The sequence below is a fragment of the Mastigoproctus giganteus genome, chromosome 3 (genome assembly GCF_048544385.1).
Source record: "Mastigoproctus giganteus isolate SK-2022 chromosome 3, ASM4854438v1, whole genome shotgun sequence".
NCBI classification, from domain to species: Eukaryota; Metazoa; Arthropoda; class Arachnida; order Uropygi; family Thelyphonidae; genus Mastigoproctus; species Mastigoproctus giganteus.
The window spans coordinates 223,122,508-223,140,222 of NC_143577.1; the positions used below are offsets into that span (position 1 = coordinate 223,122,508).

Below are 17,715 nucleotides of genomic sequence, written 5' to 3' on the forward strand. Positions count from 1 at the left end.
TTCTAGAGAAGAGCAAATATGTTTACCAAGGATAACTCTGAATTCTAACCTTTCTTAGCATAAACATATCAGTGAGATTTATCTTTGTATTGAAAAATAAATACAGCAAAACCTTGATTTAATGGACTATATGGGTGGGGAGGATAAGACCTGTCTGCTAAATCCAATTATCTATGAAACTCAAAAATAATATTATGATAAAAAAAAGTGCTAAACTATGAAATATGTAAAATCACTAAATAGTGTAATACTGCACTTACCAGTTGAGTTGAATAGAAGAGTTTTTGAAATTTTGCTGTTTAGTGGCAATAGAAACTGAACAGCTCTTAAGTACCCTCCTGTGCAGGTGCTCAACAGAATCTAGATGTCATCTAAATCTCCCCTTGTGGGAGATTTAGATGACATCTACTAGTACCTGACATGATTGGCAGGCTGATGGAAGGTAATGATGAGGAAAATCCTGACACCTTTGTACTCTTTGATATGAATCTTGTAAAGGAAAAAGAGGACACATGAATTTCATTTTGCTTACAGTTTATTTATAAGTTGTAATCATAAACACATTTTAAATCCAGCATTTCAACCCAAAGTTACTTCAGTGGCCATAAAAGAGAACAAAAATACTTCATACAGTATTTTGGTTTTTCTATCTGATAAAAAAAAAAAAAAGGATGATAAATGAAAGCAAGCTCAGCCTCCTCAGTAGCTGTGAGTTAAAATGTTTTAATTGATGGAAAATACCATCATACTGAGGCAGTTATGTTGCTGGATCCTATACAGATGAAAAGCTTAGTTTGGTGCATTTTGCCCATTACTTCCAGAGTCTGCTAAATTGAGGGTTTACTGTGCATTGTGAAATTAAGTTAGGGCATATTTTATTTTTCATTAATTAAACACATGAGGCTTCTATAGTGAAATAACATGTTCTTTAATATATTTGTATAATTCATAAATGTGTCATTGAAGAGGCCTCTGGAGTCAGGAACTCTATAATTCATCTGTGATTCTACTAAAAAACATTGACTCAATTCTATAAAGGCATTTTGTAGAGTTGAGTCAGTGTTTTTTTAGTAGCATCACAGATGAATTAATGAATTCATAAATGTGGTTAAGGTATGTTTATGAATTCTTCCTTGCCTGTTGCATAATTCTTCCTTGCAGTATTGCATAATTGAGCATTCTAATTAAGTGTAATTTTTAAAAGTAGCCTGGGAGATATTTAACCATAAAATACACCTTTATAATTTAAAATTGTTTTTCTCCTTTAGGACAATCGACTAGTGGGAAGTGGTAAAGCTCGGAATAGATACCGTAGTCGTTCACAATCTGCCTCTTCCACTGACAGTAACAGTTCTGGTGAGTTGTATATGTAGCATTAGTATTAATATTATTAGTGGCAAATGATTCAAGGTAACAAGTTTATATAGCATTAGCCAAAAACAAAACAAAAAAAAAAAAAAATAGCCATATCATTTGTCCAATTCTCCCTTAAATTTATTCAAACTACCCACCTCTACAATGCCAGATGAAAGTTTGTTTCTAATAGTCAGTTACTCTCTAGTTGAAAGAAAATTTTTCACATTATCCTGCACCTATCCCTTTTCAATTTAAATTTATGTCCTTTGTGCATCATCTCAGAAAGAGTAATGATGCTGTCAGCATTTAGTTTACTCATTCCATGTAAAGCCTTAAACTCTTCAGTTGGGTCTACTTGCAGGTGCCTAGTTTCCTGATGTTGTAATTTGCAGAACTGAAGACCTCCTTGGAAAATGTATGCTTTTGTGCCCTGGTTAATCTTTCTACACCCATTCCAACATATCCACATCCTAAAATGAAGCTTCCAGACCTGTATGTAGTTCCAGATGTGGCGTAACTATTGCTTTATGCTAAGGAATAATAATCTCCTTGTCCCTGCTGACATAATTCCTGTATATCATTGATAGAACCTCATGAGCTGTCCTAGCAGCCTGTCTGCACTGTTAAAGAACTCCATGTCAGACTGTACAGTTACCCCTGTCTTTTTTGTTCTTCACTACTTTGAGTGTAGTACCACTCAATTTGTATATTATTCTGTGATTGCCACTACTAAAATGGTAGCTGACATTTATCAATGTTAAACCTCAATTGTCACTTCTCAGCCCATCTGCCTAAGTTTTCTAGGGCATGTTACAGTAGTAAGCTTTGATTCCTGCCATTAACCACCCTGCTGGTCTTTGTATCATCTGCAGAGATGTGTAAGGTGCCTCCTGATTTTTGTCTCTCCCACCAGAGAGTATATATGAGAATATATCTCCTGTATTCATTTTACTGATCCCCTTCACACCCTTGTACACATCAGTTCAGTTTCCTCTCCCCAAGATATCTAATTGCCTACCTTTGCAGTTTGCACTTTCTAATCATTATTCATATGGACATCAATTACTGCCCCTCACCAATCTGGTCATCCTTGAATCCTCTCTATGAGCTCTGTATTTTTTAGGGGTGTCCTCTAAACCTGAACACAATATTCCAAATTTAGTTCCCACTATCATCTTACATAGAGGGAAATGACATCCTTTGTCCTACTTGCAAAGTTCGTATAAATCACAGGTAGGACACCATGTGCTTTCCTAGCCACCTCTTTACACTGTGTAGTAAATTTCATAACTGATTGTATTACAGCCCATAAAACCTTTTTAATCTGAACTACTTATAACTCCTCTCCTCAAGTTCTAGTTAAGTAACACCTGGATTTCTGTTCCTTTTGTGCAAAACTTTACATTTAGAAACATTAAGCTTAAGTTACCATTTTCTGGACCATATCTGTAACCAATCCAAATAATTTTGAAATAACGTGGTGGTTTATTGTTAACCACCATTGCACCTTGAAATCATCAGGAAACTTTGACAGTTCCCCCCCATACTCCATTCCTGATGTCATTAAAGAAGATTACAAACAGGAAGGGACCCCAGAATTAATTCCCTAGGATGTCCACTTATTGCACTGGTCCACCACAAAGAATATTCATTTATGGCGACCCTCTGCCTTTTATCTTTTAGTTCCCTGCCCACTCCTCAATACAATGAGGAACTCACCAGTAATCTTAATTTTCTCCAGTTTTTATAATAGTCTTTCTTGCAGAACCATATCAAAAGTTTTTCTAAAGTCAAAGTATATAATTTTGAAATTATTTCTTGTATCAAAGTGCTATGTAATGTCACAATAATTAACCAGATTGGTTAGGAGGGACTTCTTCTTCATCAAGCTATGTTGTGATCCATTAAGGATACCATTCCATTCAAGATGGTCCTATAACACTTCTTTAACCACAAACTCCATCATCTTACTTGCCACTGAAGTTAAACTCACCAGTCTGTGGTTGCCCATCAACTCATTCCTATGCCTTTAGTGAATTGGTAAGACAGTAGCATTTCTCAAGTCAAAGGGAATCATCCTGGAATATAATAATTATCTTAAACATTCACATGCAACTATATGCATGTGAATGATACACTCAGATCTACTCACCTTTTTTTATGTAATAGGATGTTATATTAAAGTATTAGATAAGTTTGGTTGTATCAAGGACAGTAAACATTCCGGTTTATAGTGCTTTTGGCCCTAAGTGGCAAGCAATCTCTCTCTCTCTCTCTCTCTCTCTCTCTCTCTCTCTCTCTCTCTCTCTCTCTCTCTCTTACAATTTACTAGTGTCTTTCTAGTGTGAGTACTAGCCTTTATTTGCTTTTACTGATGACCACTTGCAATGTTACTGCTACATCTGCTAGCAACATACAACTGCTCTCTCCTTCTGATCACTTGGTCACTGGTTGGCACTACTCTTGCCTCCACATGGCGAGGCCAGAAACTTGGGAGGAAAAAGTTATCCTTTAAGGCTAAACAAAGCAACAATGGGCCTCACAAACCAGATTCCATCTAGATCTGTGGATCACTTATCACTAGGCTGGAAAGTAGATGATTCTTACTTATCTACCTGCCTACCCAGTCTCTTCCTTCTGCCAAAAGGCAAAAAAAAAAAAGAAAAAAAAAGATGAATGAAAATGATTTTCCACCCTTCCTGATCATACACTCATAAGGGGGGGGAAAAAAAAAAAAAAGACCAATGAAAATGATTTTCCATCCTTCCTGATCATACACTCATAAGACCAGCCTATTAACAAACTCTCTCTTTTAGTTATACAAAGATGTATGGAGTACACAGCTGGTTCACCCAAAATGGTTTATTGTCTAAAACCTGCTAGTATAAACCATGCATCACGACATTCAGAGCTACTTCTGAAAATGGCATGCTTGGTTGGATTCCCATCAAAGTCACTCCACATGCCACACTGAATACCTCAAAAGGTATCATCAGAGAATAGGATCTATTAAACAGCCCAAAAGAAGAAATTCCACAAGAACTGAAGACCCAAAATATTATGCAGGTTAAGAGAATACTTATTAAAAAAAAAAAAAAAAAAAAAAAAGAGGGAGGACTTGTCTCAGCACACATTCTCATACCTTTAATACTCTAACTCCACCAAAATCCATGAAAGCAGGATACCTAAACTGTCAGGCGCAACCATACATCCCCATTCCAATTAGATGTTACAAGTACCAGAAGTTCAGCCACTTCTGAACAGCAGGCAGAGGAATATCTGTGTGTGCCAACTGCAGCTTGAGGGAACACTCCCATAAAAAATGCAATGAGAAATGTCCACATTGCCTCAACTGTAAAGGAGACCACACTGCTTTCTCCAAAGATTGCACCCTGTGGAAAAGAGAAAAGCAATTTCAAAAATATAAGACTGAACACACAAAGTTATGTAGCAGGAAGTTAAAAAAACAAATTCCACTATCATGCCCCACACAAACCTATGCAGATGTCATCGCAGCTGTAGTAGCACAGAAACCAAAAGAATTAAGAGCAGTTGAAACACAAACTGACATCTCTGTTTCTCCAGGCATCTCAATAACAGACTGGGCATGAACACTCCTTTCCATACCAAAACAATAAAAATTGGATCAAATAAATAACTCATCAATCACAATCTTGCCAAACGTTGAAGCTTTAACACAAGTGGCCAAAGACTCAAAAAATTTCAAAATGATAGAAAAAGCATGCTTATTATTGAGCTTCATGTAACTGATGACATGGACTGGTAGTTGACCATTCTTTCCCAATAAAGAAAAATCCAGAACAAGATGGCACAAACAGATAACACAAAAAAAATCATTGGAAGGAACAACTAAGCCTAAGTAACACAAACAGTACCTCAATGGAATTGTCATGGTTGTCAAAGCAATCTTTAATATCATCAATATTGCCAAAGCAATATCGATGACATTAAAGATCTTCTTCATGCCTATAATCCTGCTGCTGTGTATTTACAGGAAACTAACAACCCCACAAATAAACATTACAGTGAAGCACTATAATATATACAGACAGCGTAATATAATACAGTAGAACGTCGGTTATCCAGAATAATTTTAAAGGCTGATCTTTCTTTTTTTTTTTTTTTTTTTTATTAATGGTAGTATAGACTATAAAATATGCTATAAAATGATGCTTTTGCACTAACCTACATGTTAATGGTAGTATAGTAAGCTCCAGTCATAGTGATCACGTTTGCAAATTGAATTTTGATTATAATAAATGAAAGATTGAGTTTACTAGCCATTTATAACAGATTGTACAAACAAAAAGCCCGATAAACCGAAAACTGCAAATTGTTTTTTTTTATGGTGGTGACCTCTAGAATTCTATGTGACCTTTAGAAATGTGCTTTAGAAAAATATCACAGAGACCACTGGATTTTCTCAGAAACCATGAGTGAATTTCAGATTAGTTTAGCTCCAGATTCGGTAAGAATAATATTGGCCCAAAACTGTGCGATTTATTATTTTTCTCACTTTATTACGGTAAAATGTGAAAAAGAAAATGCGTAGTTTTAACATTGCAACAAAAAATGGAAATCATTAATAAAATTAGAAAAGGTGAAAATTTAGGAAATCTCTCCAAAGAGTTTAATGTGGGGACTTCATCAATTTATGACATCAAGAAATGCTATAACAGCATTTGTGTTGATTATGGATAGTGAAGGAGGATCAAGCAGGAAAAAGACTATATCAAAACCTGAATTGCCACTTTAAAGAGTGCACTCACTTTATTTTTTTTTGTTTTCTTCAGAATGAAGTTTAGGTGAATTAGTGTCTGGCCCATTGTTGTGTGAAAAAGCATTGTATTTTAATCGAAAATTAATAAGTAATGAAGATTTTAAGGCAAGCACAGGTTGGCTGAAAAACTTTAAAATGAGACCCCTGTATACGTGAACTAGATATTCAAGGCAAGAAAATTTCTGCAGACGAATCGGCAGTGATGTCCTTTTAAAAGTAAGTTTGTTTCAGTTATAGCAAATTATGAGAAAGAAAATGGTTATAATGTTGATGAGACAGGCTTATTATGGAAAGCATTACGGGGAAAAACCCTAGCCACTAAAAGAGAAATACGTGCACCAAGTTTTAAGATGAGAAAAGAGAGAGTTACAATTGCTATATGTGCAAATACTACTGGGACACACAGATTGTCCGTGCTTGGTATCGGTAAGTCGAAAAAACCAAGAGCATTTAAAAATCTTTCTAACTTTCCTGTTTTTTGTAAAAATCATAAAAATGCCTGGATCGATGTTTCTATTTTCCGAGATTAGTTTATAATTTTTTTTTATTTAATTAATCTTATTTAATTTAATCGTAAGGTAAGATTAAATTAATTAATCTTACTGCAAAAATTATCCAGAAAAGATTCCAGTTTGATTTTAATTATCCGGAAAATTTGGCTATCCAGAAGAGGTTTGATATCAGTTATTTTGGATAACTGATGCTCTACTGTATATAGAAGATTGGATAAACACAATGATTGCTCACAGAGTTGTAGCCATTCTAGTAAATTCTAGAATTCCTCCCAAACATCCTGTGAAGCAGTTGCAGTACACATCATGGCAGGAATTACACTTATCATGGTCTCTCTTTATCTTCCACCAAAACTTACCCTTGTATACCAAGAATTTAGAAGTTCAAGGGAATCAGTTGCTTTACTTTTTGCCTATTTAAAGATTTTAACAGGCATCTCCCATGGAGATTTTTTCACTTAGACAAAAGGGAAAAGATGATTGAAAAGCTCTTAGATGAGCAAAACCTAACACTCTTAAACACAGGCCTCATAGTTGTGCAGTTACTGATAGGAACAAGTTCAGAAATAGACCTCACAGCCTTTTTTCCACTTCTCGATTGGTCAACCTCAAATGATCCATACAACAGTGACAACTACCCAATCATTTGCAGAATATTGATAAATGATGCACCACAAAATACAAATCGAAGCAAATGGAAATTTCCCAAAGCAAACTAGGCAAAATGTCAGTCCCATTCAGTGTTAGACCAACAAATCATAATGTACTCAGATATCGAAAGTGCAGTTAAGTAAGTCACATATCTCCACAGCAAACATTGCAAACTACAGGCATCCAATAAATATTGTAAACAGTACAAACACTGGTGGAATGATGAATGCAATATGACAAAAAAAGAGAAAAATAAGCCATAGAATAAATTCCAAAGGCACCCCACTAATGCCAATCTCATATAATATACAAAAAAGACAAGAGCTACAGCCCATCATATCAGATGGAAATGCCAGAAAGAACTCTGGATGTGTTTTGCCAGTAAGATCACTAGAAGCACCTGCACTAGGGTAGTCTAAAATAAAATAAGACAAATATCCAGTAAATATCTAACTGTCCTCATAGTAAACTGGAAAGGACAAGGTATAATTGAGCCAGAAGAAACAGCAAATGCACTAGCAGACACCTTTGAAAATTGTCAGCAATGCCTTCATATGACCCAGCTTTCCAAAAACATAAAACACAGATTGAAAGATATTAACTTAATTTTCATACAACTCGACAGATATCATACAATTAACCTTTCACCTTTATAGAGTTACAGAAAGGCTTAGCCAAAACAAGACAGAGTGCAGCAGGCCATGATGAAATTTATTATCTAATAATAAAGTATCTTGGTGAGAATTTCTTATATATTATTTTGCTTCTATATAACAGAATCTACATTGAAGATACCTATCCTGACCATTGGCGACACTTTATGCTAGCATTTCTGAAACCTAGCAAAACTGCACAAATCAAAATCACTATTGTCCTCACTAATTTTCTTGGAAAAATTTTAGAAAGAATGATAAACAGTTGTCTAACATATGTTTTTTGAGACATCTTCTTAATCCTAGTCAATAATTTTTTCACAAGAATTGATCAACTTTGGATGTTGTGACAAAGACAGAAGCAAATGTACACAATACGTTTCTCAGAAATGAGCACTTGATAATGATATATCTTGATATGAAAAGGTTTTTGATACAATCTTTAGATGTGGTATCGTGCATGACTGCAAGGCCATTTGCATAGGCCTTGCATAGGAATGCAAGGCCATTTACCAAAATTCATATACATAATTTCTTAAGCAAAAGAACCTTCCAGGTCCATACAAGTGTCCTGTCCCAAAAATATGTTTGTGAAAAAGGAGTTCACCAAGGCTGAGTCTTTGATGCAACTCTGTTCACAATCAAATTAACCTCATTGCACAAGACATTCCTGAAACTGTTGAAACATATTTATATGCAGATGGCCTCACTATTAAGGCCGCCATAGCCGAGTGGTCATGCACGCGGTGCATGAGTACATGTGCCTTGAGTGACCGGGGTTTAAGCCCATGACTGTTGAATATGGTACTGTTTCTTGTATTCTGTCTATCTTGTGAATTCCTCTGACTGTTTGGTCGTCCCGGAGTATAAACAGAAAATTTATTTATTTATTTCATGCCACTCACAAAATATGTGCAACATAGAGAGACAATTATAAAGTGCTATAAATAAAATATAGACAAGGACAACCTATAACAGATATTGGATCTCAGTACAGAAGATAGCAGCAATACACTTATGTAGAAAATGCAGGATGCATCCCAATCTAGATTATGAATTGGTACTAACCAAGCAATCCTACTTAAAACATAGTGTTTGACTTCTCAGACTAATCATGGATGATAAAACTAAATTTCCTTGAACACATAAAATACCTACATAACATCTGTTTAAAGAAATTTAAATATTCTAAGGGCAATATCTTCCACGAAATGGCACCCAGACTGCTTTTCACTGCTGCACATATACTAGACCTTGTAAGATCTAGGTTAGACTGTGGAGCTCCCATCTATCTCTGCCAGAAAAAGTGTGTTAAAATGGCTAGATCATATAACATCATAGAACATTGTGCATTGTCTCAGGAGCCTTTCAAACATCACCAGTACAAAGTTTATACACTGAAACCCATGATCCACCTCTTAGTCTTCTGCTGAATTATGCTGCAAAAATACAGCACCTACCTGATTATCTAACATGGCAATATCTACTTAATTTTGGTGGTAGATTTCCCTGGGGTTCTGGGCCCACTGTTTTGTATATTTATCAATGATATTGATGAAGGTATATCAGGTTTAATTTCGAAGTTTGCAGATGATACAAAGGTTGGAAAGGTTGTTAATGGCAGTGTGCTGCTGCAACAGGATCTAGAAAATTTGGACAGATGGGCTGGCAACTGACGTTTAACATTGACAAATGCAAAGTACTGCATATGGGTAGAAATAACCCCAGAGAAACATACCAACTGTGTGGTACTACACTTAGGGTGGTAGATAATGAAAAGGACCTGGGAATAATTGTGCAGTCAGATATGAAGTTTTCTGAGCAATGCAGATAGGCTGCCAGAGCAGGTCAATGGGATATTGTCAATGATATACAAGAATTTTGCTAGTAGGGAAAAGGAGGTTATTCTTTTGTATATGGTCAGGTCACGTCTTGGCAATGGTCAGACCACGTCTTGAGTACTGCCTACAGGTCTGGAGGCCTCATTTTAGGAAGGATGTAGAGTTGCTTGAGCATGTACAGAGAAGGGCAACCAGACTGGTGAGGGGAACGAAGGGGTGCTCTTACGAAGAAAGGCTTCAGTTCTGCAAATTGCAGCATCTAGAGACTAGGCACCTGCGAGGTGATCTGATTGAGGCCTTTCTAATAAAGGCCTCAGGTACCATATAATGACTATATCCCTGTAATTAGACAAGCCAGTAAAACTGAATGGATTAAAATCTGGAAAAACCAAAATTCTTGAATGGATTGAGCACACTGAATTCTGATGGGATTCTTCTGCTTGCTCAGATTATGAACCTGAGGGGGCTTAAATTCAAATTGAGAAAAGACAGTTGTAGAATAGATGTGTGGAAATTTGCCTTTAGCCAGCGGGTGGTTAATTGCTGGAACAAACTTTCATCTGTCATTGTGGAAGTTGATGGCTTAAATAAATTCAAGGAGGGACTGGACAAACTTTTAGAGGGAATGGATCTATGAAATTGGGTTTTTTTTTGGCTGATGCTCGATAAGCTCATGTGCTTGCTTTCTTGCATCACATACCTCCATTACTACTACTACATAAATCAAAAAGTTGTGAAATGTTATATAGAAACAAACTAAATATTTTAAAACTAGTTGGTATCCAATTAAAAGAGTTACTTGCAGAATGGAATATAAATGTGAACAGAATCCTCCAAGATTATCCCATCTTCCATGGGAAATGAGCTTACCTTACTGTGACATGGATCTTGTGCAATGGAAAAATATTTCAAAACAACATTTCATACAGTTACATTCTGCATACTTAATGCATTACTCCAACTATGTGCACCTATGCACTGATGGCTCTAAAGCAGACAGACATATAGGAGCTGCAGTAGCCTTACCAAATGATACAGTTTCTCAGTCTCTTTCAGTAGAATGCAGTTTATATTCTTTTGAATTGTTTTCCATACTACTATCTTTAAAGCACATTGATACATATCACCTTGCAAAAAGCATCATCTTCACAGACTCTTTTAAATGCTATAAATATATATTTAAGAGATAGTATTAAAGAGTAAAAAAGTTTTATTTGTTATATTTTTACAATATGCATATATATATGTATATATATATGTGTGTATGCATATTATAATAAATTCTTTTGACATTCTGATGTAATTTTATTTTAAAGGTTACTACATTTTGCTCATATTTCAGCTATTTGTTTTTTTTTTTTTTTGGTCTTTGGCTTTCTGTGTGTTTTGAACTGCCATCTTTATTTTTATCTGTCATATTTATTATAATATGCATATATTTACATTTGCATCCATTGCTGCTGCTTTGCATGCTTCAGTGCATTTGTTTTTACTCTTTAGTATAATCTCTTATATTTTATATATATATAGCTTGCAGTGAGAAGAGAGGATCATTCCTCCCACCCACATAAGAAAAATTCTGTCCTATTTATCTCATCTTAATGATAAACAATAACTAGTTAGATTCTGCTGGATTCTGGGAAATCCTGGAATTTCAGGAATTGAATGAGCTGACCAAGCTGCAAAAAATCCATTGAATTCCTTTCTAATAAACTACCAGGTACCATATAATGACTATATCCCTGTAATTAGACAGGCCAGTAAAACTGAATGGATTAAAATCTGTAAAAACCAAACAAATAAAAAAATTATATCAAATAAAACAAGAACCCAAACAATGGAAATCGAGCCTTTTCTCAAACAGACATGAAATCATCCTTACCAAGCTATTTATTGGGTATGCATACATGACACACAGTTTTCTTCTCATGAAAGATGATCCTCCCCAGTGTCATAGATGTCTTTCTCAACTGACAATAAAGCATATTCTCATAGTATGTCCACTTTATCATAATGCTCAACAAAGTTTTTCACTCACTTGTACTTTTGTAAGACCCTCTAACTCTGCAGACAGTTTTAGCAGATAATTTAAACATTAATAACATTTTTACTTTCCTTAAATCGGTGAACTTTGCAAATCACATTTAATATAAACTTGAATGTGTTGATAGGAAGATAACAGGTGCATTGTAAAGCTCTTTTCTTCTGGTTCTGTGGTTAATCTTAGGAAGTGTCATGTATTTTTAACAGCTATAGTTCTCTCATTTAAATACTTTCCTACTTATATCACTTTTTTTAGGATCCTAAGAATCATCTGTCTTCAAAGACTAGCTGTTCCACTTAGCCACAGTGGCAGGGTCTGTGGCTGAGATGGGTCTTCCTTCTCTTGGGTCATCATGTGCATTGCTTCACCCACACCTGAACTGACTTTTCCAATTTTTCACAGTCTCTTATGGTGAATATTCCTCCCCATGTACAGCTTACATCTCTTCATGGATTTGTTTTGCTTCTTTGCCTTGCAAGTGAAGAAATTTTATAATGGATTGGATTTAAATCTTCTCCAATCGTACTATCTCTCACTATATTCATGGCTGTAGTTCAGTAACCAATGAATCTAGAAAAACAAATATAGATTAACTTATGAGACTTAATACTATATATGCAAATAATATCAAATCCCTCAGTCAGATATTTCTAGGTGAGGGTAAATAATCAAAGTTTAATAATTCTCATAGTTTAATAATCAAATGAATTAGTGTGGTAATATACATAGAGTTATACATTATATACTGAGGTCCTGAGGTAACATGCACATTGCAAGGAAAAACCTGTATGCTTGCAGAAAAGGTGCACTGCCCTTTGTTAACTGTGCTGCTCTTATATTAGCCAATAAAAACATTTACAGTAAAGGTGTAAACTCCTATGGTCACCTTGGAACTGTATCAGAGTACAAAAAGATTTTTTTTTTCTTTCTATACTGTATTAGTGCCTCTCTAATATTTCACATACTCAGTTGTGATTGTCCTCTAATACTCCTGGATTATAAGTGTCAGTTGCACCTGGCTTTCTTTCATTACTTGCTTGCTCGGCATTCTTAGTCATTTTACATTTGGTGTTATGCACCAAGGAATCTATTAATCACAGTTTTCAAAATTGTAGTTGAACCCTTCACCTTCATCACTGTTTCAGCCTAAGGAACAGTGATGAAGTAGTTGAACTCTTCACCTCCATCACTGTTCCAGCCTAAGGTTGGGTCAAGTGAGTCAAAGCCTTCCATCTTTTTCTGTCTTCCCAGATCTTATCTTCTGTCATTCTCTCCCACTCAATTCCCTTTGTTTCCACATCTTCTGTAATCTGATCTCTCCAACTCTTCCTGGGTCTTCTTTTCAGCCTCTTCTTGTCCATTTTCATCTCAAACATTATTCTTGGTAATCTGTCCAAGTTCATTCTCTTTATGTGTCAAAACCATCGCACACATCATCTCCCTCGGACTTCCTATTCCCAAATTCATTCTTATATCACAATTTCTTATTTTACCTCTTCTAATTTTAGCTAGCATAGTCCTTAGCACCTTCATTTCCATTTCTTGGACTCTGCTAGAATCCTTTTTATTCATGCCCCACGTCTCAGCAGAATAGGCCAATATAGGGACCAAATATGCTCTATTTATCAGCTTTTTACATTTCATTGGAACTTCCCTAGCTCATAACAGGCTATCAACATTACAGAAGAAACTCTAACTAGTTGCTATTCTCCTAGTTATTTCCATATCTAGCTTGCCATCCTTTGTTAATAAACTGCCTAGGTACTTAAAATTATCCACCACTTCCAACATTTCCTTCCCCAGTTTCACACCTTTTACACTCACCTCTCCCCCTCTATCCATCACCATTTCTTTGATTTTCTTGCAACTTATCTTTAAACCATACTCACTAACTACTCTTTCCCAATGTGTTAGTTTCTCTCAATTCTTTCTCCTTGTTTGCCCAAAGGGCAACATCATCTGTAAACACTGTTGTTCCACCTTTTTTATCATCCATCGCTGCAAGGATATTATTGATATTATTGTTCATGACAATTATAAAAAGTATCCTGTTAAAGTCCATTGGACACTGAAAACCAATCTGAATCCCCAAATTTTGTCCTCACACAACTTTCACACTTTAAATACATATTTTTAATCATCACTATCTCCTCTCTATCTATTACCATTTTCTCCAAACTTTCCCACACTTTTTCTCTTTGCACACTATCATATGCCTTTTCAAGGTCTAAGAATACTAGAAAAAGGCTCTTGGCAAACTCCCAGTGTCTTTCTAGCAATTCTCTTAAGGCAAATATCAAGTCCATGTTCTTCCCTCATTCTCTCTTCTGTTTTATTCCTCAATCTTGTCTCAAGAATTTGCTCAAAGATTTTAGCACAGTGGAATAATAGGGTGATTATCCTGTAGTTGTTGCATTCTCTTCTGGACCCTTTCTTCAAAATTGTTATAATGATTCCTTTGTCCAATCATTTGGTATTCTTTTCTCTTTCCAAACTAGGCTGATAATATCATAAAGCCATTTTAGTCCAATATTGCCTGCAGCCCTCATAACTTCCACTGGTAACTCATCTACTCCAGGTGATTTTCCATTCTTCATCTTTTTCATTGCTTCTTTTTACTAGTTTTTGGGCTCTCTTTTCCCACTGTAGATTCTTCCTCTGTAAATTCTGCTCTTTTTACTATCTTCCTTCCCATTGGCTTTAGCATTAATCATGGTTGCAAAATAGTCCTGACATTGTTTCCTGATTGATTTCCTTCTCATCTGTGACTAATTTTATACCTATATCAACTAGGAACTCAGATTCTTCATTGTTCCTTTTCTTATTCTTCAACAACTTGTATATCATCTTTATATTTCCATTAATATCCTCTGTCCAACTTTTGTCCTTTTCTTCTTTTACAATTCTCTTTGGTTCTTTTTTTCTTCTCATTGTATATCTCTTTGTCTTCTTTCAATTTTTGTTTTCATAAATTTCCTGAATTCATCATTCTTCAGTTTCACTGCCCTTTTAACTCTGTCATTCCACCAGTGTCTCTCTTTCCTTTCTGATTCCTCCAGTTTCCTTTCTGATTCCTCCAGTTTCCTTTCTGATTCCTCCAGTTTCCTTCCTGATTCCATATTGAACCATCACCTTCTTAAATTTTTCCCATTCCTCATTGGCACCTACTGTCATTGTACTTAGTACTCGCTCTTTAATCTTCTCTTCAAACTCCTCTCTTCTCTAGATTCTGCAGTTTCCAAATCTTTACCCTTTGTCCAGTTCTACTCTTTTTATTTTTATTCTCAACCCTTATCCTAAATTTGGCCACCAATGGTCTGTGGTTGCTGTCCATACTTACTGAGGGTATAACTTTTACATCTATCACCTTCCTGCTCCATATTCTATCAATAATAAAATAATTATTACTGTTTGATATCTACTACCCCAACTATATCTCGTTATCTTGTGGCTTTGCTTCTTGTCAAACCAGGTATTACTTATTTTTAATTCATTTTGCGAACACAGGTCCACCAGCCTTTTGGCCTTTTTTTATTTCTTTGTCCATATCCAAAAGTTCCAATAACACTTTCCAATCCTACTCTTTCCTACGTGTGCATTTAAATCTCCCATAATTACTACACTCCTTCCTAGAATGACCCTTTCCAGCTGTTCTATAATTTCAATCTTCTGTCTTCTGCTCCTTGTTGGGGGGCATAAACTTGCACCAGAGTAATATTTATTCCTTCACACTCAAAGGTGAGTCTCATTATTCATTCATTAATTCCTTCCACTTTGATTCGTGCATTTATTTCCTTGTTAACAATAATACCTAATCCATTCCTGGATTTATCTTCCGCACCTTTCCAGTATAATGTAAATCCTTCTCTCAAACACTTCTTTCTTTCTTTCTTCCACTTAGTCTCACTCAAACCCAAAATGTCCAGTTTTCTTTCCTTCATCATATCGATTAACTCTTCCATCTTGCCTGTTAAAGAAAGTATATTCACTGTTCCAATTCACAGTCCAGTGTCCAAGCTATGTCATTTACCATTATTTTCAATCCAGCTTTGACTCTTTTTAGTATCACTTTTTTATCCACTGTCTGCTTGCTGGGCCTGTCACAGCTTCTCCATTTGGCCAGTACAAAGAATGCACGGTTACCACCTCACATGTGTTCATATGGCTTGGACATGGGGTTGGATTTTGTGAGACTGTAGATAATTACTGCTTTAGTTCCCTTTTTAGTGATAATATGGCAGCTTTTCTGCACAAACTGTTCAAAATTCACAAGTTCTCCAGATGAATAAATTTACTTTCCTAGAATGCAGAGACTTCAACAGTTTTGACAATAAATTTGAATTTTTTTGCTTACTTATTGACTTGCAGTTCACTCATGTATGCTTCATTCTAATGAACTGATATTCTGCAATAAAATTTGACCAGTTTTGCCCTTTCTTTATTCAAAAATAAAGAAACACAGATTGAATTTTAATCTTTGTTCATGGCACAGTAGAGCTGACATCTTGTATACAGTCTCTTTGAGGGTGACATTAGTGAATGGAGCAGTGCATGCACTCATTGTTGAAAGTAGAGTTTAAGGAAATGAAATACCATGAGTCTTTAATTTTTGTATTTTCTATACACTCAGTAATCACTGAGTTGTGACCACCCCATCTGTAATGTTTTATGCTGCATAGCTTGTAGGCAAGTGGCAGTGGTTGCTTAATATGGGGCACATTTTGCTGGAAAGAACTAGGACCACTGGTGCATGTGGCCCAATGTTTCACTGGTGAAGTCTACTGGCATCTCTTAGGAGACCATGTGCACCCTGCTATGTTGCATTTTATCCCAGACATAAAAGAGGATCTTCCAAAATGATAATGTACCATGTCATCAAGCCTTGCAGGCAGCATGGCTGCAGATCCCTATGGATGTTTTCAGACATCTAGTGGAGTCAATACCTAGGTGAATAGTTATTGTTATCTGTGTGAACAGTGGCCCAACACCGTATTAGGTAGGTGGTCACAATTCAGTGATTACTGAGCATAATTTGCAGTATCTGCATTCCAACACTGATCACTGAGCGTAATTTGCAGTATCTGCATTCTGAAATTAAGGATGTTCATTCTAGAACTATCTTAAAAACCTTACATTTTTGAATAAAGAGAAAGAATAAAAATATTCAGCAATTCCATATACTTACAAGTGAATCAGAAGATAACATTAAATTCCTGCAAATGCCAACCAAATATAAAAATTGCCAATTTTGAGGAAATAAAATTATGTGTATATATGCAATAATGGAGTAAAAAAGAATGACTGGAAGCAATTTCAGGAGTTTGAAATTTCACTCCTAGAAGTGCCTGTTGAGACAGTGTGCCTCTCTTACAAGCATAAAGTTCTTCATAAACTGTAGTAGTAAACTAAGAAAAAGCATAATTACAGGAATAATTATATACCTGTAATTATTCTACTGGGTGGTATATGCCCTCCATATACCACCCAGTAGAATAATTGTAGAAGTGGTATATGACAGTATAGTATAATGGTTTTGCCACTTCTCACTCATTTGGAAATGTCTGGGTTTGAATTCCTTTTGGAGATTAGAGGACTTCTTAAAGACCTCTTCATTCTGGGTGGCTAACTATGAAGAGGTCTTAAAGACCTCTTCATAGTTAGCCAATTTCAGGATGAGGGAGTAGGGTATTTTCCAATGAATTAATGAGGAGACTAATGATTTGTCCAATCCTTTAAATTTATTTGAACTACTCACTTCCACAACATCAGGTGAAAATTTATTTTTATTCCAGTAATTAATTAAATTTCCCCACATCTATCCTGAAAGCACCTTTTTCTAATTTAAGAAATTAGGAAT

At 35.5% G+C, this 17,715-nt stretch overlaps 1 protein-coding gene across 2 annotated transcripts in view; it reads left to right on the plus strand.

Annotated features, from left to right (window-relative positions):
• Positions 1-17,715, plus strand: part of LOC150088784 (adenosylhomocysteinase-like 1) — a 333,024-nt gene that overhangs the window by 11,294 nt on the left and 304,015 nt on the right. Inside the window, exon 2 of one of the 2 annotated variants that reach the window (XM_090370894.1) lies at positions 1,269-1,356. In XM_090370894.1, coding sequence (XP_090227020.1) covers positions 1,269-1,356 — 88 coding nt within the window. Of the gene's footprint in view, positions 1-1,268; positions 1,357-17,715 lie in introns of those variants that run through there. The other variant, XM_090370896.1, reaches the window with a different exon arrangement.